The sequence below is a fragment of the Cyclopterus lumpus genome, chromosome 23 (assembly GCF_009769545.1).
Source record: "Cyclopterus lumpus isolate fCycLum1 chromosome 23, fCycLum1.pri, whole genome shotgun sequence".
Classification (NCBI taxonomy): domain Eukaryota; kingdom Metazoa; phylum Chordata; class Actinopteri; order Perciformes; family Cyclopteridae; genus Cyclopterus; species Cyclopterus lumpus.
This window is the reverse complement of record NC_046988.1, coordinates 228769-251063: the sequence shown is the minus strand read 5'-3', so window position 1 is coordinate 251063 and position 22295 is coordinate 228769. Positions and strand designations below refer to the sequence as shown.

General features: G+C 44.1%; 1 protein-coding gene across 1 annotated transcript in view; it reads right to left on the bottom strand.

Moving 5' to 3' along the window:
- Window positions 1-22295, bottom strand: part of cog5 (component of oligomeric golgi complex 5) — a 71772-nt gene that overhangs the window by 23931 nt on the left and 25546 nt on the right. Inside the window, exons 7-10 of the mRNA XM_034525824.1 lie at window positions 9337-9467; window positions 5875-6034; window positions 3228-3340; window positions 3036-3113 (exon numbers count right to left, since the gene is read on the bottom strand). Coding sequence (XP_034381715.1) covers window positions 3036-3113; window positions 3228-3340; window positions 5875-6034; window positions 9337-9467 — 482 coding nt within the window. The remainder of the gene's footprint in view (window positions 1-3035; window positions 3114-3227; window positions 3341-5874; window positions 6035-9336; window positions 9468-22295) is intronic.

The window sequence follows — 22295 nt, the reverse complement described above, 5'->3', positions numbered from 1 at the left end:
TGTCTCATCTCTGAGTGTTGAACATACATAGTAGTGATAAAACAAGGGATGGGGTCGAATAGTAAAAAAATGACCTCTTAACATCTATTCCTAACCACTTTTCCTTGACCTCTGTGGAAAACGTCACGGGGTAAAGGTAAGATGGGAAGGAGACTTCATGAGTAGTTTAGAAAATCTCCACTTTCACTAAGGTACATAGTTATGACATGACGGCAGGCGGATGTTAGCGACGTCGGTCTGCAGGGTTGAAACTACAACGTTCCAAAGATGGACTACAAAAAAGCACATCTTAGATACTTTGTCCGTGTCTTCTTACAGTGTTGCGTCATACAGACAACATAAACAACCTGGTTCAAAGTATTACTTTATTAACGAGGTTGGAATAGAAATTAAAGAATATAAACGTAAAACCAAGAAAGTTAAAACAAGAACATTTTAAGATAAATTTAAAATAAATTTAAAAGCAGAGCCTATAGAGGATATTTTAGCAGTAAGCTTTCTTAAAAAGGTGAGTTTTCAGGTCATGTTTAAAAGCCTCTGCAGTCTGTGGGGCCCTCAGATGGTCGGGGAGGGTGTTCCACAGCCTCGGAGCTGCAGAGGAAAAGGCCCGATCGCCCATAGTGCGGAGCTTGGTTCTGGGGACTTGGAGGGTGAGTAGTTCTTTTAGGTATTGAGGGGCATGTCCGTGAATGCACTGATGAGTGAGGAGGGAGAGCTTATACTCAATTTTGAGTGGGATGGGGAGCCAGTGTAATGATTTCAGAACGGGGGTGATGTGGTCGTATTTGCGGACTCTTAACAGGATCCTGGCAGCGCTGTTTTGAATATGTTGTAGTCTCTGGATGTTCCTGTTAGAAATTCCGATGAGGAGAGCATTGCAGTAATCCAGTCCGGACGAGACAAAGGCGTGGACAAGCTTCTCTGCATCTGTCAGGGTGAGTGTTGGACGGAGTTTGGCGATGTTCCTGAGGTGATAGAAAGCTGTCTTGCAGAGGTGTTTAATGTGGGTGTCAAAAGTGAGTTTGGGGTCCATTTTAACACCTAGGTTGGTGACAGATGTGGAAAGAGGGACGTTTTGACCGGAGAAGGTGATACAGGTGATGGTGGAAGAGCGGAGCTGATGTGGTGTGCCAACTAGGATGGCTTCTGTTTTTGAACTGTTTAGCTGAAGAAAATTGAGTTTCATCCACGCCTCTATGTCCTCCAGGCAGGTGGTGAGTGTGGCTATAGGGTGGAAAGTAGAAGAAGTGGGGGTTGTCCTCCTATAGAGCTGTGTGTCATCAGCATAGCAGTGATAGGATACCCCATGCCTGCTGATTGTATTACCCAGGGGAAGCAGATAGAGGGTGAAGAGAGTGGGGCCCAGCACTGAGCCCTGAGGGACACCGCAGGTGACCTTGTGGGTGTATGATTTTGCTTTGCCCAGGGTAACGTATTCCATTCTGTCGGACAGATATGAGGTGAACCAGTTATGTATTTTATCAGAGTCCAATGGTGTATTTCAGACGGTGAAGAAGGATGTTGTGGTCAACTGTATCAAAAGCAGCTGTTAGGTCCAGGAGGATGAGTAGAGATGGGGAAACGGTATCTGCTGCCATCATGAGGTCATTGGTGACCCTGACCAAGGCTGTTTCAGTGCTATGGCCAGGGCGGAAACCAGACTGAAACTTCTCAAAAAGGTTATTGTCTTTGAGGTGATCGTGAAGTTGTGCTGCAACTGTTTTTTCCAGAACTTTGGACAGAAATGGAAGATTTGAAATGGGCCTATAGTTGGAGAAAACTTCTGGATCCAGGGTGTTTTTTTTTAGTAGTAGTCTGATGACAGCAGTTTTTAACGCAGATGGGATATGGCCAGCCAGGAGGGAGTGGTTTATGATCTTGGTGATTAATGGAGAGATGGCAGAGGTGTTTGTCTTTAGCAGAGCTGATGGGAAAGGGTCCAGAGCACAGGCTTTGTGTTTTTGATCATATCCTCCACTTCCTCCTGTGTGACAATGGAGAAGGAGCAAAGAGGCTGGACAAACTCAGATGGTGGGTCGGTGGTTGTGAAAGGCAGGACAGCAGTGGCGGAGAGGTGTGAGCGGATGTTTTCAACTTGTTGTCGGAAAAAAGTGATGTGCATATTGCACCTATCCTCAGTGGCCTCAGGATGGACAAGTGAAGGCGGTTTGAGAAGATGATTTACAGTAGAGAAAAGTTGTTTAGAGTTACCGGGGCTGTTGTTGATAATGGTGGAATAAAACTTGGACTGTACATCTCTCAGAGCTTCTGCATAGGCCTTCCTGTGCTCTCTATATGCCTGTTTGTGAACAGTCAGTCCAGAAGCCTTGAGCCGCCGCTCGATGACACGCCCAGCAGCCCACATCTTGTGCAGCTCGCAGGTGTACCAGGGTGCTGAGCGCAAGAAGGAGACTGACCTGGATTTTATGGGGGCGTGAAGGTCCAGAAGACTGCTCAGGGACTGGTTGTAGGAATCCACTAAGTCAGTGCCAGAGAGGAATTCGGTAGAGCCAGAGGAGAGAAATGTAAGGTCCAGAGCCAGGGCATCCATGTTAATGTTTTTCAGATTTCTGAAATGGATCTGCCGCGTGGGTTTGGTGTGGGGAGAAGGGAAGGGCAACTCCATTGATATTATTTTGTGGTCTACTAGACCGTCTCATTGTTCAGTTTCAAACATGCACACCACACCTCAGTGTGACCTAGTGTTGACTTGATAGTGTTTTATTGTAATGTGACAAAATAGTTGATTAAAAAAGGATAATCAAAAACATGGTGAAAGTATTGCGAGCGGGAAAGCAATGATAGTAGCTGTGCACGGCTCCCTATACAAGGGCGGTTGTAGATTTTGATCATTGATTTGCCGCCATAGAGTCAGGTAGTATTGTTCTCGGAGTACTGGTTGTGTCATATAGTTTAAGCTGTCGTGTATAGTATGCTGTGTGGATGTCATATATTAAGAAACATGGAAATTCAGTCATACTATAAATGGACTCTGGAGCCATGTGATATAAAACCAGAGCAGTGGTGCCACCCACCTTGATGATCTCATCGATGAAGCACACATGAGTTACAGGGTCTCTCTTCCTTATCAGGACCTTCTGTAGATGTTGCACCTGGAAAGTATGCAGCACACCTTATCCATCGGTCCTGCTGCTTGGGTTTCTAATCATAATGAACTATTCAACACTGAATGTACAGTCAGCTAGTGGTCTCAGGGAGCTGTATACCTGTCTGCACGCAGCACATATCTGGTCCATCAATTTCTCCAGGTTGGTCCACAGAGCAGCACGGAAAGCTGCTGTGTTGCCTGGTGTCGGCAGCACTGCTCTGCCTGGTGCACCTGAGGGGACGAATTTACTCTGTAAGGTTTTTGTTTCTTTCTGATATGACGTGTGTCTTGAAATTTTCTGAAGATTATGATACATTTATTCAAATGCCATTTTCACATCTTACAGTTGTCATATACAGACAGGTACATCCATGAAATGTTGACTTCTGCATTTAACCCATCCTTACAGCAGGCTGCTGTGTAAAATCTAGTGAGCATCTTGGGGTTCACTTTAGTGGATCGAAACGCCAACCTTGTGGTTAGGACGATCTGCTCTGCAAATTGAGCTCCCCGACGCCCCAATAATTGTATATTTTTAATTTTGAATAATAAAATGGAGCTTTAATGAAAGAAGGAAGAAGACATATCAGGCTTTAAACCAACATTCATTGTTGGTTTGGGTCTTTTATGATTTGTTGACAATAAGAAATAAATACAGAATATCACCAGAATATATATTTTTGTAAAGATCATAACTAGGGTTGCAAAGGGGCGGAAAGTCTCCGGAAAGTTTCCACGGGAATTTTGGCTCGGGAATTTAAAAAAAAAAAAAAAATGTGCCTACGTTTTTTTTGCAAAAGCATATAACAGGGAACTTAAATGTAGTTGAGAACAAGACTATGAACGCCGAGCTCAGCTGGACCCTGAATGCAGCTGGTTGTGAACATGGTCTGCCAGAAACATAAACGTAAACATAAAACGTTCTGTTGTCATCAGTGTTGTCTGAACGTTTCAGCCCTATGTCTGGCAAGTGTGAGAGCGCCAAGTTGCGTAGAGGCCAAGAGCGGTATTGCAGACAGAGATTTCAATTATAGCTCGCAACATATTGAAAAAAATAACTGAACTAGTTCATTTTTTGGAGCTGTGAACTTAGTTCAACATTTTGAATTATGAACTATGAACTGAACTAGTTCATTTTAAAATGTGTGAACTATGAACTGAACTAGTTCATGTAGAAAGTGAACTTTCCCAACACTGTTTGTTATTACCTAGCATATTGATTACTTGGTAAACTGAAGCCATGTTCATTTTAATACCAAGTTTATTTGTATACAGTAGACTAACTTTTTACAGCAGTGAGGAGGACGTTGATGGGGTCCAGGAAGAAAGCATTTAGATGCATGAAAAAACACACACACAAAAAAAAAGTGGGTTGGGGGTGGTGATCATAGGGAACACCTTTTTTATTCAACGTTCATGTTTTTGTTGTTCGATGAAAGAATAAAGTTCTACTCACAAAATGTCAAAAAAGTCAAAAATGTCATTTTTAAAAGTTGTATTAAAAATGTTTGCATGCATGTCTGCTTATGACAGGGTAAATACAGTTAAATTACCCCAACATTTTCAGTTTATTCCTGTTAATTCCCGTATATTTCCGTATATTCCCGTTAATTCCTGTGGAAAGTTTCCAACTTTGAATATTCCCGGAAATTTTGCAACCCTGGTTGCGATACATTTATGATTTTCACCACAAATGAATGAATGGAACAACTACAGAGGTTGGAATCAATTGAAGTGAAATGATTTCAGGTCAAACTTGTTTTTGAAAAAGAGACAATGCCAGCAATCTGAACATGTTTGATCTGCACTTTATCAACAGACATAGGGCTGACACACTAAAGGGCATAAAAGGAACAGTTCAGTAAAAATGTCCCTCTTAACAGTAGTAGACACATGGGTTTTACATGACAATTAGGCAATTAAGTGCATATATTAATAGTCTTTGAATTTCAGAATTTTTTTATAACCACTGTTATTTACAATTGATGCACATTTGGAGACCAATATGTCATTAGCTTTGCATATCATGCAAAATTTCATGACAGTAGTAGTTGAGAAATTTCAGTCTGTGCCAAAGTGGTTGACCAAAAGTGTGTGGACATAATTTTGTATACATCAGCTAAATAATCATGCATTTTATTAAATAATTTCCAATTGTGGTAACCCTCTGGTGAAATGAAATAGCACTAACATTAAACTACTCTTTAGATAACCCTCTTTAAACCCCACTGAATTGATTCCAGGACCAAAAAGGTCAAAAATGTCATTTTTAAAAGTTGTATTATAAATGTTTGCATGCATGTCTGCTTATGACAGGGTAAATACAGTTAAATTACCCCAACATTTTCAGTTTATTCCTGTTAATTCCTGTTAATTCCCGTATATTCCCGTGGAAAGTTTCCAACTTTGAATATTCCCAGAATTTTGCAACCCTGATCATGACATATAATCCTCAAAATGTGTCCTAAAACATGAGGGGAAGAAACCTAATCATGCCTGTTGATCTGAAAGTATTGTTATCATTAATTAGAACAATGATGTGGCCGGTATATCAGAGCCATGAAAATAACACACACCCTACAGGCAGAATTGACTATTCTCTGTGGCCATGGTATAATAATCTATTTTAGATCAAGCAAACTCATGAACTGGGTCAAACTATAAAATGCCATCCTCTCATCTTTTAGAAATGAGGACAATGTATGCAGTGTGCCAGTGTGATTATGCAAGAATTCTCCCTGAACCACATCCTCCTTGGGTCTTACCTCTGGGGTTGGTCGCCTGTGTCAGGCCCTTGATGTCCAAAGCACTTGTGATGTTATCGTATATGGTGGTCCTGTAACCCCCCACTACAGAAGTGATGGTCGCTCTTAGACTGCCCAGGTTGTAGAAGACCTGCAGGGCCGTGCCAACCTGGGTGGGATTCTAACAAAAAGAAGAGAGAAAGACAGAGGGGAAGAGAGAAGTGAGGTTGGCAGTTGTCTGTGGTTGTTTTGAACAGTTTGAAATCAACTCAATGGGTCTGGTAGTTTCACACACAAACACTTAGTTTGACAGCGAGTACAGAGGTGACAGCAGCAGCAAAAAATACACCTTACATTGATTTAATGAGAGAGAGAGAGAGAGAGAGAGAGAGCGAGAGAGAGAGAGAGCTGTGGAGATGTGGCAGGGAAACAGAGGGAGAGGAGAGGAATAGCACTCCTGTACTTTGCACTGGTATATTTGTCTACACTGCATAAACAATTCAAAGCATACTTTGAATTGTTTATTTTCTTAAAAGAGGACAAACTCAGAGTTGTATTTCTACAAATAAGTTGAACACGTGTGAACAAGCACCTCTAAAGCTCACTGGTCACATAATGATTTGTGGCTTCACAAGGAGTTACATTCTGAAACTATTCCTTGTGTGAAAAACAGTTCAGGTCAGAGTCTTGTCATTACGAGATGCCAGGCAATAAGCAGACATACTGCACATACAATAAGGGGGTGAATGGATAAACTCCTGTTTATCAAGAAACAGTTGCAGCAATACCTCCCCTGTGAAACCACAAATTAAACAAATCAGATAGATGTTAATTACTGAACTTTAGAAGGTGACGATAGGTGTTTACAAAATGTGTACAGAGCCAGTGAAACTACTTCCAACAGCTTCTAGTATTTATGCTAAGCTAGGCTAACCACTTTCTGACTCCTGCTCGGAACTAAATTCCCAGGCATGAGATTGATCATCTTCTCATCACACTCTTCTAATCTCACTTATTTAATGGCATCCATTCACACACAACCCCACAAACAGTCAACCTCCATGGCAAAATGAAAGAGGAACTCTGCTGAGACCAATGATACCTCCCAATAGAAACGCTTTGCACCTTTTTGTTAAAGGTCACTCTCACTGCTACACAGCCTCTTGGCATTGGCATTGGCCAAGAGGTAGTGTAGCAGTGAGAGTGCCATACACACTTACACACACCTTCATACCCACAAACCTAAACTCCATGCCGAATATCGAGGATTCATGGATGATTTATTGTCATTATACAACAGAGGGTTGAAATACAATGCAGTTGCAGCCCATTGCTACACAAGTAGTGCATGTTTTTCATCTTGCATCAGGAGGACTGTAAACACCAGGAACAAATAATTATTTGGGAAATATGGCCGACATCTTCACATCAAAAAGGGAAACAATGTCCAACAACTGGCTATGTTTAAGTACCAAGCATCATTGATGCAAAGAGTCCTGCTCTCCCTTTCTTGATTCTTATTTTTTTGTATTTGTAAGTCATGCATCTAGCCAGATTCCAATCCTGCACTATCCCGCGGTCACCCTTTCAAGTGCAGCTTGATCCGGGATGCGACAATGGAGCCAGGTCTCTGTAAAGAAGTGAGCACAACAGTCACTGACCTAATTTGATAGCCTGTTTTTTCCTGCGACCGAACATTAGCCAGGAGCAGATTGGGTGGTGGAATTTCCTTAGTCCTAGTCTAGCTCATCTAGTTTAGCTTTTATCTCAGCTCTCCTCCCTCTTGACTGTGCTTTCAGTGGCGTTTGGTCTGGCAGGTTTGGCTGGGTGATCGTCTCGAGGTCAGTTGACCACAAATGAATCGAATCCCCACGCCTCCTTCTCTGATGTTGATTGTAGTCTAATCGACAGAGTGAGTTATACAGCTGATTAGCTGTGAGTTAAGTCACAGCTTAAAATGAATAATACAAGTCATTTAGGTTTTCATTGAAACAGTCACTTGTCCACTATGAGACGACGTCCTAGCTACTGTTACATCTCTGAATACTCCCTTGAGTAACTGATCGGTGCAACTTTTAGCCACTGGGCTCAATTGATACTATGAGTGGAGAGAAGGATATACATACTGTATGTGTGTGTATACAGTTCAAATGTGTGTGTCTGGCTCTAGAGCCCCATATGGCCACACAAATAACTGACAGAAGTTGTTAGCCAAGGCTTCTCCAGCAGAAGTCAGGCTAAAAATACTTAGGGTGGAATACACAGTGGAGAGAGTATGTGTGTGATTTTGTGTAAGAGAAAGAAAGACACCTATTGTTTTAAATGGCCAAACTTGGACCAAAAGCATTATGATGAGCATCAAACTGTTTTGATGTGCCTACTCCAACCTTGGTTAGATTTTGGAGAGCTAAAATCACTGAAAAGGTAAGGACATTTCCCCAGAGGATGTTTTTTTTTTATGGAATAATAATTATAATAATGTGACAAATGTTGCCTGCAGTAGGTCACACCAGCTGCAACTTGATGGCAAACCAGAATAATACTTGGATGTTGTTGGTTTGAGGACAATGTCTGATGGTGTCTGGACCAAAATGTGATGCCTGCAGTGCTCAATCAATCAGCACGTGTGAAATGAGACACTTTCAGTTCAGCTATCAATGCGTTTGGTTCCTGGAGAACTTGGAGAGGGCTGTAGTCATGGTATCCTGCTACTTCACACACTCTCAGCAGCTTCACTTCTTTAACTTCTCTTTGCCTTCTCACTCACGCATGCACGCACTTTCATGGGACAAGTCCCCTTGAGAACACAGGCTTTCTGTGGCAGATCAAAGTTAACAGAGCTAATATTTTTCCCTCTCTCACAGGATGACACATATACAAAGTGCTCATCTCTCTTCTACCTAAAATTTGAAATACATTAAAAAAAATATGAGAACTAGGAAGAAATTAAATATATGTATTGTCATGAGTTATTCTCTAGAGATAAAATAATAAATATTCACAACTGATAAAGCAAGTGTAGTGACGTGAAGTACCAGTGTAACTGCACCACGACTGTTGGGGGGCAATGACCAATGTCCTCCTTTGAAAGAGTCACAGCTGGGTGGAATGACAGGGCTGCTTGCCAAATTTGCCAAACCGTTAGCTGACAGCATTTAGCCTTCTTATTCAACGGTCCTCAAATAGGCCAAAAGTATAGTATAGGCTTAGGTTGGGACAGTGTGAACATTTCAAATTTTTTTAGATATTCAGCCAGCCAACACCAGACCGGATTGGTAAACCAAATTTGAGCACGATGTATCACACGTGACTCAGAAGCCGCTTCACCAAAACACGATAATGCGACTTAAAGGCACTGACAAATATCCTAACTGTACACACAACACTGCAACGTTCATAGCTATAACACTTCTGTCAGGAAAGGAAACATTGAGGAAGTCCAAATGCAAATCGTTGTGTTTTTAATGAGTGCTGTGTATGTACCTGGATCTCCATGCCCTGCTCCAGAAGTCTCTTTGCCTGGTTCTCCACCTCCAGCCTGGCTCTGCTGATCAGCAGCAAGTCATTCTCAATCACTTCGATGCCGCTCAGATCCACACCTTGTGACAGATAGTCTAGAGCACGGGCAAGCATACAAGCACATACACACGCAAAACAAACCATAAATTATTACATTTTCCAGCTTCATTTTCATTCAGGTTTACAAAGACTCAAATATCCAGTACTCTAATCCTCATTTATTTTTCAAACAAACAACAGTTTTGGTATATATAGTTAACTAACTAACAAGACTGAGAGTTTAGTCTTATTTCCTTAATCTACCAAAACTTCATATAGTTTATAGTGAAATTGAAGACCTGTGAAGATTAAGTTCACAGAAAAGTACAGTATTTTTGTCAAACTTAATCATTTTTATTTATTTTCACGTGTCAAAGTGACACAAATGACCCCTGTGTATCTCAGTGTTCACGGCTGCTTCCCTGATGGTTTGTGTAGGTGTGTGTGTGTGTGTGTGTGTGTGTGTGTGTGTGTGTGTGGGTGGGGGGTGGGGGGGGGAGAACCAGTAGTTGGTACGGGAGAAGCATGGTATGGTGAGAACGGGCAACGGCACCACTTTGGCCTATATCAACAGGCAGGGTGGAGTTTGGTCTGCTGTCCTATTAGGAATGGTGGAGAGCTTGAGGTTGTAGACCTCTTCTGTTTAACATCTAAATGCTTCCACTGGCTCAGACTATGAAAAACATCAATGTGTATTATAATTATGCAGACGACACACAAATCTACATAACTATATCACCAGGGGCCTATAATCTCATAAATGCATTGAAGAAATCAACAACTTGATGTGTCAGAATCTTCTTCAATTAAATAAAGATAAAACAGAAGTAATTGTTTTCAGTCCCACAGACAAACTATTAAAAGTCAGCGCTTAAATCACTGATGTTAAAAACCACAAATCAAGCCAGCAATGTAGGTGTAGTTAGGGATTCGGACTTCAACCTGAACAGCCATATCAAGACAATTACAAAATCAGCCTACTATTACCTGAAGAATATATCAAGGATTAGAGCATTTATGTATTTGGAAGATTACAGGATTTGGAAAAACTTGTTGATGTATTTATCTTCAGTAGACTTGACTACCATAACGGTGTTTTTACAGGTCTCTGTAAAAAGTCAATCAGAAAGCTGCAACTGATTTAGAACGCTGTAGCTCGAGTCCTCACTAAGACCAGGAAAGTGCATCACATCATTCCTTTGCACTGGCTTCCTGTCCAACAAATAATTGACTTTAAAATCCTGCTGCTGGTAGAATGAATGAACACTAAATGGTTTAGGGCATTTGTGATCTGCTGCTACCTTATGAACCATCCCGACTCCTTAGGTCGTCTGGGACTGGTCTATTTTCTATTCCAAGAGTCAGAATTAAACATGGAGAAGCAGTGTTCAGTTTTCCTGCTCCACATATCTGGAACAAAGTCCCTGAAGCTCAGACGTTAGCTACATTAATTAGCCTGCCCCCACCCATAGTCGGTGCGGGCCAACCAGACGTAGCTTCTGCTAGCTGTCCCTTTGCAGCCCCCGAGCAGCCGGGAGGCTGGGTAGTTACATTACATTTCATTTAGCTGACGCTTTTATCCAAAGCGACTTTCAACCATGAGTACAAACTCAGAACAACAAGAATCAAGAAAGAACAATTTCTTCAAGAAAGCCAAACTACAAAGTGCCGTTAAAGTGCTAATTTCTTTATTCAATGTATAGTCGATAAAGATGTGTTTTTAGTTTGCGGTGGAAGATGTAGACACTGACTGCTGTTTGTTACTTCTAGACTAGATTTACTGCAATTCCTTATTATCAGGCTGCTCTAATAAGTCTTTTACATTTCTCCATTTTATCCAGAATGCTGCAGCTTGGGTATTAACAAAAACTAAGTAAAGAGATCATATTACTCCTGTATTAGTCCAGCCCCTAGATATGCTGCTATAGGCCTAGACTGCTGGGGGAGGTGACTCAAACGATGCACATGACACAAAATATGGAGTAAGAGGCTGTAGACTACTGGCCGAGGTTTCCCCTTCTATGGAACCAGCTTACACATTCAGTCCTGTGGACAGACACTGTCACCTCATTTAAGAGTAAACTTAAGACTTTAATCTTTAATAGCACATATAGTTAGGGCTGGCTCAGGTTTGCCCTGGTCCAGCCCTTAGATGTGCTGCTATAGGCCTATATATAGGCTGCTGGGGGACGTTTTAGGATACACTGAGCTCCTCTCTCCTCTTCTCTCTCTGGACCAATTTGCGTTGTTTTATTGCACATAACTAACTCTACTTCTTTCCCTGGAGTCTTTGTCACTTCTCGGCTCACAGGGTCCATTGGTCGTGAGCTGCCTACTACTCATTATTCATAATTTCTGTCATACTCATTAAATGTGTTTTAACTCTGTAACGTTGTTCATTCTGTACATGACATCTGTTGCTTCTGTCCATCCGGGAATAGGGATCCTCCTTTGTTGCTCTCCTGAAGGTTTCTTCACTTTTTTCCCTGTGAAAGGGTTCTTTTGGGGAGTTTTTCCTGATTCAATGTGAGGTCTTGGGACAGGGATGTCGTATGTGTACAGATTGTAAAGCCCTCTGAGGCAAATTTGTAATTTGTGATATTGGGCTATACAAAATAAAAATAAACTGAATTGAAAGCTGCAGGTCTGCTGAGACCCTAAGAGACCCTCAGCTCCTTTAAATCCAGATTGAAGACTTTTATGTTTGCTGTTGCCTTTAATTTAACCAGATTCAAGGATATCAAACAATTTCTGCATCTCACTACTGCATTTTATTTCTATTATGTCTATTTCTTACTTATTGACTAGAAAGAGGTGGATCTATTCCGACTTGTGTCAGGGGGCGTTTAATATGCCATGCGTAAAGCCCCATAGGCGCACGCAACAAATATGCTTTATAACATTGGAATATATCACAGCATTGCAGGGCTTAAAATTAGTAGCATGCCAGAGTAACTCTCTTTAGCATCACCTTGGTGACAGACAGACAAGTAATTTGCACAGTGAAAGAAATTTGAACTTCACAGCCACAGAAGAAGATAAAAGTTCTGAAGAGGTACTATATATAAAATAAAAACTATGGATATTAGCAGTCAGGTTGGATTTACAACACCTTCAATGGTCTCCATATTTCTATTGTTACAGATTCTAATTCCAGATTCAATATGGTATATACTGTATGTATATAGAGTATAACATCAATGAGCTATTGGGTTCATCCCTGCACACATACAACGTTTTTTCTGCACACTTGTGCCCTGCACGTTCCTCCCTTACATTTTCTGCTCCCAATTTAAACCAGCATTTCTTCAGCTGGCAGAGGTGAAGTCAGAGGGGTTCTTGACTTTAAAATGTACAATACCTAACTAACACAATAGATTATACAGGCTTCGCCCTCTAAGTGCTATTGCTTTTGGGTTAAGGGCAAAGCTGATAGTCTATGCCCACTGTGACACTAATGTCCTCAAGCAGAAAACATACAATGATATGCGTAATATGTTTAACACGTCACAAAGTCAATGCAACAAACGCTGCTTTGACAGAGCCATGCCTTTGAAGTGCCCCATGTAATGAGCAAACAGCAGTTATGTTCGCCTCATGTGTCCAGAGCGTACAACATAGAGACAAAGCGCGCACTAGGCAGAGTCGAGGAGGGACTTCTTCTTCGCTTTGCCAGTTGACATACGCTGCTGCTGTCATGTTGTCTGCCCTCACCATGTCATGTCTGTTTTCCAGCAAAGGAGCTAAGTGCCTCAGCACTGTTGGTACCATGGACAGCTCCAGACAGTTTATGTGGAGTCAATTTAAGACTGGCATCCCACCGTATCAAGCGTGATACACTGATATATGTGTTCAACAACAGATTCTCGACATGGGCCTGCCATCAGGGAACCGCTGTGGCCTTGTAGAGGCCATATTCAGAAAAAAGAAGGGCACAATATCCCATAGGCCAACTATGTGGCCCTTTCAGTTAACAATACCAGTACACAATAATGCAGTGGTGGCTTGATACACTTTAATAGTCACAGATGCATTCTACATTTGCAATGTTTTACTGAGTTGGATGCATTTTACATTATGTTGTCCTTGTTCCTAGCTGTTATGTCGATTTATGTGTACCCTGAGATACATTTGTATGCATGTTTGTACATGTTTTGTTCAACCACGACTGCTAGATAACAGTTTGCAGATGACAGTATCACCAGCCGGCTTACACATAAGACTATAGGGAGGGAATCAAAAATCTTGTTTGCTTAAGAGTGGTGCTCAGAGAACAACCTACTGCTCAACGTCAGTAAAACCAATGGTGTTGAGATCAATGGTGTGAGGTGAGGGAAGTGATCAGTTTTAAGTCTTTGGGAATCAGCATAAAAACAACCTAACACGGTCCTCACACATCTCCATCCTGGTGAAGAAAGTTGATAAACGGCTCTATTTCTGAAGGAAATTTAAGAAGGCAAACTTCCCTGTGCCTTTACAGAGGAGCAATAGAAAGCATCCTGAGTGCATTACAACATTACAAAATGGCACGGGATGTGCAAGGCCCAGGACAGGAGGGCTATACAGCGGGTGGTTAAAACTGCCCAGAACATCATTGGTACCATCTACTGAGCATCAGTGATATTGGTGAGAAGTCGAGCCTGTGAAGAGCCCAAATTGTCACACCTGTATGTCAAGTTGGGTTTTTGTCCTGTCTCCATGTTTGTTTTGTGACTTCCTGTTTTATTTTGGAAATTAACTCTCCTCTCGTTTCAGGTTCCTTGCCCTTCCTCTTGTGTCACCAGTCTGATTGTCTTCCCTGGTTCCTGATTGTGTCCACCTGTTTCCCCACTTCCCTCATGTGTACTTATAGTCAGCGTCTCCCCTTGTCCTGTGCCAGTGTGTCAGGTCCTTTTGTCATGCACACCCACCTTATGCTATTGTCAAGTCCAAGTCTTAGTTTTGTCTGTACCGAACCTAGTCATAGAGTCCTTGGTTGGCCTTGCGCCGTTTATTGCTTCACAGCTCTTCGAATTATTTCAGTGTTTTTTAGTGATTGATTATTTTCTACTTTCCTCGCTAAGAGGTTTTTTTGTTGGCTTCCCGTTTTTTAGCATTTCCCCATTCATCCTTCTTCGGAGGAGGAGGAGATTTTGTTGCCAGGGATTTCCCTGTGATTTTTTGTTGAAAATAAAAGGATTGTCAGCTGAACCTCTACTCTGTGTTCGAGTCCTCCTCAAGAGTTCCCCGCGTGACACAAATGATACAAAAAGAGATATCCACCCAGCAACAACCTGTTAAGTGTGCAGCTGCTGTACCACCAGACTTCAGAGCAGCTTATTTCCTCAGGCCGTGATACTCTAAATGCATCCTCCTTATATAATAGGGTTTTGTTTTTCTTTTTTTCTTATGTAACAAAATGGGACTACCAACTGCATTTCGTTACGCATCCCTTTTTTACAAAGACAATAAATGAACCCTGGAACCTTGTTATGGTTATACTTGGCTAAGTGAGTGAATGTGAAGATATGTCTAATATTGTAAAGTTGTGAGTATTTCCATGGATTGCTGTCCTGGTGGCTCTATCAAATATTAGACCTAGGCTACTGCTCGTGCAAGTTGCATACTTTGTTAAACCCTGATGTTGAATCAGAAGTCAAAATGTGTGCATGTGATCAAGTGTGCGTCAATGGCATAAAAGTCTCACTCTAGCAAGGCAACCCTGCTAATAGTTTCACCTTCTGTGTGAGCTAACGGTGCTAAATTATCAGCAACAGAGTGACTAGTACTTGTACAAGTACCTGTATTGCATGATGTTTCAAATGAGTGAATAGTACTTGTACAGGTACTTGTATAGCATGATGTCTCAAATGAGTGACTAGTACTTGTACAGGTGACTGTATAGCATGATGTTTCAAATGGATGACTAGTACTTGTACAGTCAAGCATATGCCTCTGTTCGTCTCGTCCGGTGGGAGGGGCTTAGGACAGAGAAGGGAGAGCTGCCGGATGAGGGTTGTATTTTCAAATACTGGCAGTTTCTTTGCCTTTTTACCCTTCGGTACCACTTGATTTACAATATGCTGAAAGGTTATAGTGGACTGTTTGCCCAGTGACACCAATTATAAACTGCCTAACCCAGCTTTAGGCAGAGTGCACGACTGCTTTATCAATATCTATACAAAGCACACACACATACACAAACAGTCTTGCTCTTGTTTTCAGTCATATATACCTCTGTTTGAAATAGCACAGCTAGAGACTAGCCGGCAGCCTATAGGGTAAGAAAATGGACAGCCTAGATGTCACAGTTTTAGATGTTCTGTCAAACGCCATTGTGCTTACAGCTGTTACTGTCTATTTTCTCTCTTGGATCCCGAGCAGTCTTTAAACTCTTTCCAACTCTGCCTCACTATGCTCAGAAAAAAATGCTCACTATGCTCTCTTGGTCCCTGAGCAGTCTTCATCTCTTTCAATAAGTAATGTATTATGCTCATGTTTGCACAGAAAAATATCTGCAACTGTCTTTTTTCCCTCTCTCGCCTGCTGTCTGCCATCTATTGATCTCTCACTTAAGACTTGTATCTGGGGGGAAACATGGCTCCTGCTGAGTTGCGCATGTCAGTCAAACAGTTGGACATCTCTGCTTACACTTCTCGAATAAACATATGCAGAGTGAGAGATGAAGAGCTGAGATACGATGACCAGATCGGGGGAGATGTGAAAAATCCTGAGTTCTTGCCTTATCAGTGGAGAGGTGTATCCCGGGAGACAGCAGAGAGGCCTTATTTGAATTCTGATCCATCAGTCTGCGTTCTCTCTGGCTGGCGATGCTGTAGTAGCCTAATTAATCCCCTCACTAGCTACCTTCCAGAAATTACATTACATGTCATTTAGCTGACACTTTTATCCAAAGCGACTTACAATAAGTGCATTAAACCATGAGTCCAAACAACAAGAATCAAGAAAGTACAATTTCTTCAATAAAGTTAAACTACAAAGTGCTATCAGTAAGAGACATTTAAGTGCTGCCAAAGTGCTACTACGGCTCTACCTTCCCTATTCAAGGTATAGTCGAAAAAGATGTGTTTTTAGTTTGCGACGGAAGGTGTAGAGACTTTCTGCTGTCCTGATGTCAATGGGGAGCTCATTCCACCAATGAGGAGCCAGCACAGCAACAGTCGTGACTTTGTTGAGTGTTGCTCACCAGGTAGTAAGCACGCTGACTACTCCAATGGTAGCCAGATTGGGACAATTAAGAGATGTACTATCCAGCCGGTGCTATGCAAACACAAACAGCAGATGAGTGGCCAAAGTCCTGAGAGGAAGGATGCTGCCATTAGCATTGTCATGGCCACAGTGTCCTACCTCGGCTCTCTAATGAGGGCAAACAAACATGAGAAAGAGAAAAAGAAACAAGGTTTCAAACACAAAAAAAAGATCTGTGTTCTGTTGTAGATGCATGCTGGAGAGTTATTTCCACTTACAACAGACAAAGAAAGATAAATAAGGAAAGGAAAGAAAGACACATGAGAAATGAGAGCAAAGTCTTACATTGCTTTATGAGTCCAATTAGTCAAGCGCAGAGGTGTAAAGAGGAAAAAAAGAGAAGGAGAAGACCGTTACAGAGAGAGAAAGGAGGGGGCGGGGGAGGTAGGAAGGGCGCCTGGAGGCAAACACAGAGAGAGGCAGAAAGCAGGACAGAGAGACAGACCTACAGACACAGAAGCAGAGCAAAGAGAAGAGAGGCAGAGTAGCAGCATCAGTATGTCTTTTAGCTGCATGCTTTCTACCAGTCAAATGTCCATCCTGAAGGGACTAACTATCAAGCATCCTTGAATGTTGGACTACGATTCTAAACCTCAGCCTATCAGGGTTACCACCTGTGGGCTCTACGCTACCTTTGGGGATTGAGATTGCAAAACCCTACAGGGAAAGAAAGCACTCCAACAGAGCCGAGGATCACTGAGGAATGGTCTTTATCTAGAGGTAAACTAACACACGGCATATTCATGTACTAACACTGTTGTAGCTGTTCTGATCACAAGGGAATGGCTATTTGTCGCACGAAGGCACTGTAAAATCACACCAGACGGCTGACTGACTTGTTTTTGTTTTCTTTCTATTTTGTCATGCTTTTCAAGCAGTGATTATTTTGAGTGGAGAATAATTAGACAAATACGTGGCTGTCAAAAAGCAAGGGATATGCTAAGCTGACTGAGGTCACCGCCTCCAAAAGAGACCAGTTCTCCTGTCTAATCAGAATGTGTTCTTCGAGTAAGAACACCCACAGGATCATGCAATAGAAAATACAGCTTAAAGAAAAGATGAGCCAAAGCCAAAAATTAAAAAGCAATTTAATTGTGTGTAGTTAAAAAGAGTATGAAGACTATAGGTATACGAATGAAAACCGGTCTACAAGAATATAAAGACATTGAAAGCTGGGAGCAAATTGAGGACTGCACCTAAGAATTGCATTTATTATTATTTCCAGCGCCCATGGGGACATCTTCAAATTGCAACTGTCCAAAGGAATTTAATTTACAATGATGTAAAACATGGAAGTGGGGCAGATCCTCACATTTGAGAAGATGAAACATAAAAAGAATATTGGAATTTTTACTGATTCACTTAAGAAGCTTCCTCTCTCTGCTCTGACACCTTGCTGGGGTATCTCTTTACAGATATACGTTATGTAAATTGAACCTGAAGCTGCTGTAAAACATTTGAAATTTGAAAATTTGTGGGAATGTTTACAGTAGTAGGTGATTAGCGTTTCAACAAACCCTGATGATAAGCAGCCCACGGATTGTAGCCACCTTGCCCGGACAAGGGAAACCGGGGCACCCTCCCGGAGCCAGACCCAGGAGGGGAGCTCGTCGGCGAGCGTCTGGTGGCCGGGCTTTCGCCCATGGGGCCCGGTCGGGCTCAGCCCGAAAGAACAACATGGAGCAGCTGTCACCCTGTGGACCCACCACCCGCAGGGAGAATTATCGGGGTCGGGTGCTATGTAGACCGGGCGGCGGGCCAGGCGGGAGACCTGGGCGGGCCGATCGCCGGCAGCATAGACTAGCTCTAGGGGCGTGGAACGTCACCTCACTAGCGGGGAAAGAGCCGGAGCTGGTGCAGGAGGTGGAGCGGTACCAGCTAGATATAGTTGGGCTCACCTCCACGCACAGCATGGGCTCTGGAACCAAGCTCCTGGAGAAGGGTTGGACTTTGTCCTTTTCTGGAGTTGCCCAGGGTGAGAGGCGCCGGGCGGGAGTGGGGATACTCACGAGCCCCCGGCTGAGCGCCGCTGTGTTGGAGTTTTCCCCGGGGAACGAGAGGGTCGCCTCCCTGCGCCTACGGGTTGCGGGGAGTAAGGCTCTGACTGTTGTTTGTGCTTATGCACCGAACAGCATTTCGGAGTATCCGGCCTTCTTGGAGTCGGTGGGAGGGGTCCTGGAAAGGGCGCCGCCTGCCGACTCCATAGTTCTCCTGGGAGACTTCAACGCTCACGTGGGCAATGACAGAGAAACCTGGCGGGGCGTGATTGGGAGGAACGGCTTGCCCGATCTGAACCCGAATGGTGTTTTGTTGTTGGACTTCTGTGCTAGCCACAGTTTGTCCATAACAAACACCATGTTCGAACATAAGGTGGCTCATAAGTGTACCTGGTACCAGAACACCTTAGGCCGGAGATCAATGATCGACTTTGTAATCGTATCATCTGATCTGCGGCCGTATGTCTTGGACACTCGGGTGAAGAGAGGAGCAGAGCTGTCAACTGATCACCACCTGGTGGTGAGTTGGATCAGATGGCGGGGGACTCGGCTAGAGAGACCTGGCAAGCCCAAACGTGTAGTGAGGGTGAACTGGGAACGTCTGGCAGAGGATCCTGTCCGGGAGGTCTTCAACTCCCACCTCCGGAAGAACTTCTCACAAATCCCGAGGGAGGCTGGGGACATGGAATCCGAGTGGACCTTGTTCAAAGCCTCTATTGTGGACGCGGCTGCTCGGGGCTGTGGCCGGAAGGTCATCGGTGCCTGTCGTGGTGGCAACCCTAGAACCCGGTGGTGGACACCGGGGGTGAGGGTAGCCGTCAAACTGAAGAAGGAGGCCTTTCGGGCCTGGCTGGCCCAGGGGTCTCCTGAAGCAGCTGACGGGTACCGGCGGGCCAAAAGGGCTGCAGCGACGATGGTCGCGGAGGCTAAAACTCGGGCATGGGAGGAGTTCGGGGAGGCCATGGAGAAGGACTTTCGGTTGGCCTCAAGGAAGTTCTGGCAAACCATCCGACGGCTCAGGAAGGGAAAGCAGGGTCTACCCCAGGCTGTTCTCAGCAGGGGGGGGGAACTGCTGACCCGGACTGGGGACATCGTCGGGCGGTGGAAAGAGCACTTTGAGGAACTCCTAAACCCGGCCAACATGTCCCCCGGAGAGGGGGCAGCGCCGGAAGACTTTGGGGTGGATTCACCCATATCCCTGGCAGAGATCGCTAAGGTATTCAAAAAGCTCCTTGGTGGCAAGGCGCCAGGGGTGGATGAGATCCGCCCTGAGATGCTGAAAGCGCTGGACATTGTTGGGCTGTCTTGGTTGACACGCCTTTTCAGTGTCGCATGGGGGTCGGGAACAGTGCCCATGGACTGGCAGACCGGGGTGGTGGTTCCCATCTTCAAGAAGGGGGACCGGAGAGTGTGCTCGAACTATCGTGGTATCACACTGCTCAGCCTCCCGGGAAAAGCTTATGCCAGGGTGCTGGAGAGGAGGCTCCGACCGCTTGTCGAACCTCAGATTCAAGACGAACAGTGCGGATTCCGTCCCGGTCGTGGAACAGTGGACCAGCTCTTTACCCTCGCAAGATTACTGGAGGGGTCCTGGGAGTTTGCCCAACCAGTTTACATGTGCTTTGTAGACCTGGAGAAGGCTTTCGACCGGGTCCCTCGGGGGTTTTTGTGGGGGGTGCTGCGGGAGTATGGGGTGCCGGACCCGTTGGCACGGGCCATCCGGTCTCTGTATGCCTGCAGTAGGAGCTGTGTTCGTCTCCTCGGTAGTAAGTCAGACACGTTCCCGGTGGGTGTTGGCCTCCGCCAGGGCTGCCCTTTATCACCGGTCCTGTTCGTGACCTTCATGGACAGGATATCTAGGCGCAGCCAGGGGGCGGAGAGGATCCGGTTCGGGAGTCTCGGGATCGCCTCTCTGCTGTTTGCGGATGATGTGGTCCTGTTTGCCTCCTCGGACCGTGACCTCCAGCATTCACTGGGGCGTTTTGCAGCCGAGTGCGAAGCGGCAGGGATGAGAGTTAGCACCTCCAAATCTGAGGCCATGGTGCTCTGCCGGAAACCGGCGGATTGCTCCCTCCAGGTGGGGGCAAACTGCCTACCCCAAGCGAAGGAGTTCAAGTATCTCGGGGTCTTGTTCACGAGTGAGGGTAAGGTGGAGCGGGAGATCGATAGGCGGATCGGTGCGGCTGCAGCAGTAAAACAGGCGCTGTACCGGTCCGTCTTAGTGAAGAGGGAGCTGAGCCGGAAGGCAAAGCTCTCCATTTACTGGTCGGTCTACGTTCCAACCCTCACCTATGGTCACGAACTCTGGGTCGTGACCGAAAGAACGAGATCTCGGATACAAGCGGCCGAAATGAGCTTCCTCCGTAGGGTGGCCGGGCTCAGCCTTAGAGATAGGGTAAGGAGCTCGGACATCAGGGGGGAGCTTGGAGTCGAGTCGCTGCTCCTTCGTGTCGAAAGGAGTCAGCTGAGGTGGTTCGGGCATCTAGTTAGGATGCCTCCTGGACGCCTCCCATTAGAGGTTTTCCGGGCACGTCCAACTGGTAGGAGGCCCCGGGGAAGACCGAGGACACGCTGGAGGGATTATATCTCCCGGCTGGCCTTGGAACGCCTCGGGATCCCCCAGAATGAGCTGGAAAGTGCTGCGGGTGAGAGGGAAGCCTGGGTCGGCCTGCTGAACCTGCTGCCACCGCGACCCGACCCCGGATAAGCGGGTGATAATGGATGGATGGATGGATGGTGATTAGCGTTTGGGTTTAGGTAGAAGTTGTGAGTGGTTATGATCAGCATGTCCTACAATTTATCAGCAGTCGTTTCATCTCCCTTTATGAAACCCATTTATTATTTGAATCAGCAGCTGGAAAATGTGTGGCCCGTCCTGAATAACAGAACATATACAGTATATTGTCTTAAATCCCTGTTTAAGTGGTTGGATTTACCGTATCCACCATTCTTAAGGATAAAACAACAATGTCCAATTCAAGTTACAAATGTACGCAGATGTCGTGTAATCATGTGTAGGATGGACACACCTTCAAGTAAATGTCTCTAAATGAAAAGCAGGAGAATGGGTAGCCTTGATACAGCTGAACCCAGGTAGTATTGCTCTAGAATCAGAGGTGAAGAAATAAATAGATTCTAAAATGCATCGTGCATTATTACTCACGACAGAGACTGTGTCTCGTTTCCTGGAGTGACAAGGGTTAAATCCAGACTGAATATTGTAAAAACAAAGTGTCTACTCAGCACAAGTTAGAAATGCACCTCTTTAATTGAGCGAGTGGCTTGTTATAGTGTTTCATTCAAAGAGCAGACAGCGACGCAGGGACACATTTACACTTGTAAATACAGACATGCATATCATATGTAGTCACTTTCATCACAGCTATTACAATATATTGTGCACATTTTTTAAAAACTATTCATAGTTTAAGAAGCCTTCCTTTGGGTAGCATTGCCAAATAATACTTTTAATACTTTATTGTGAGATATATAAACAACATTCTCAGCAAAACTGTTTTTCATGTAGGTCTAAAATGTTAAGTGTTGTCTAACACCTTACAAGAACACATTAACGAAATACAAAGTCTGCAATTTGTCAAATGTTGATCAGTGATCATCTCATGCCAGAATAAGTAAATA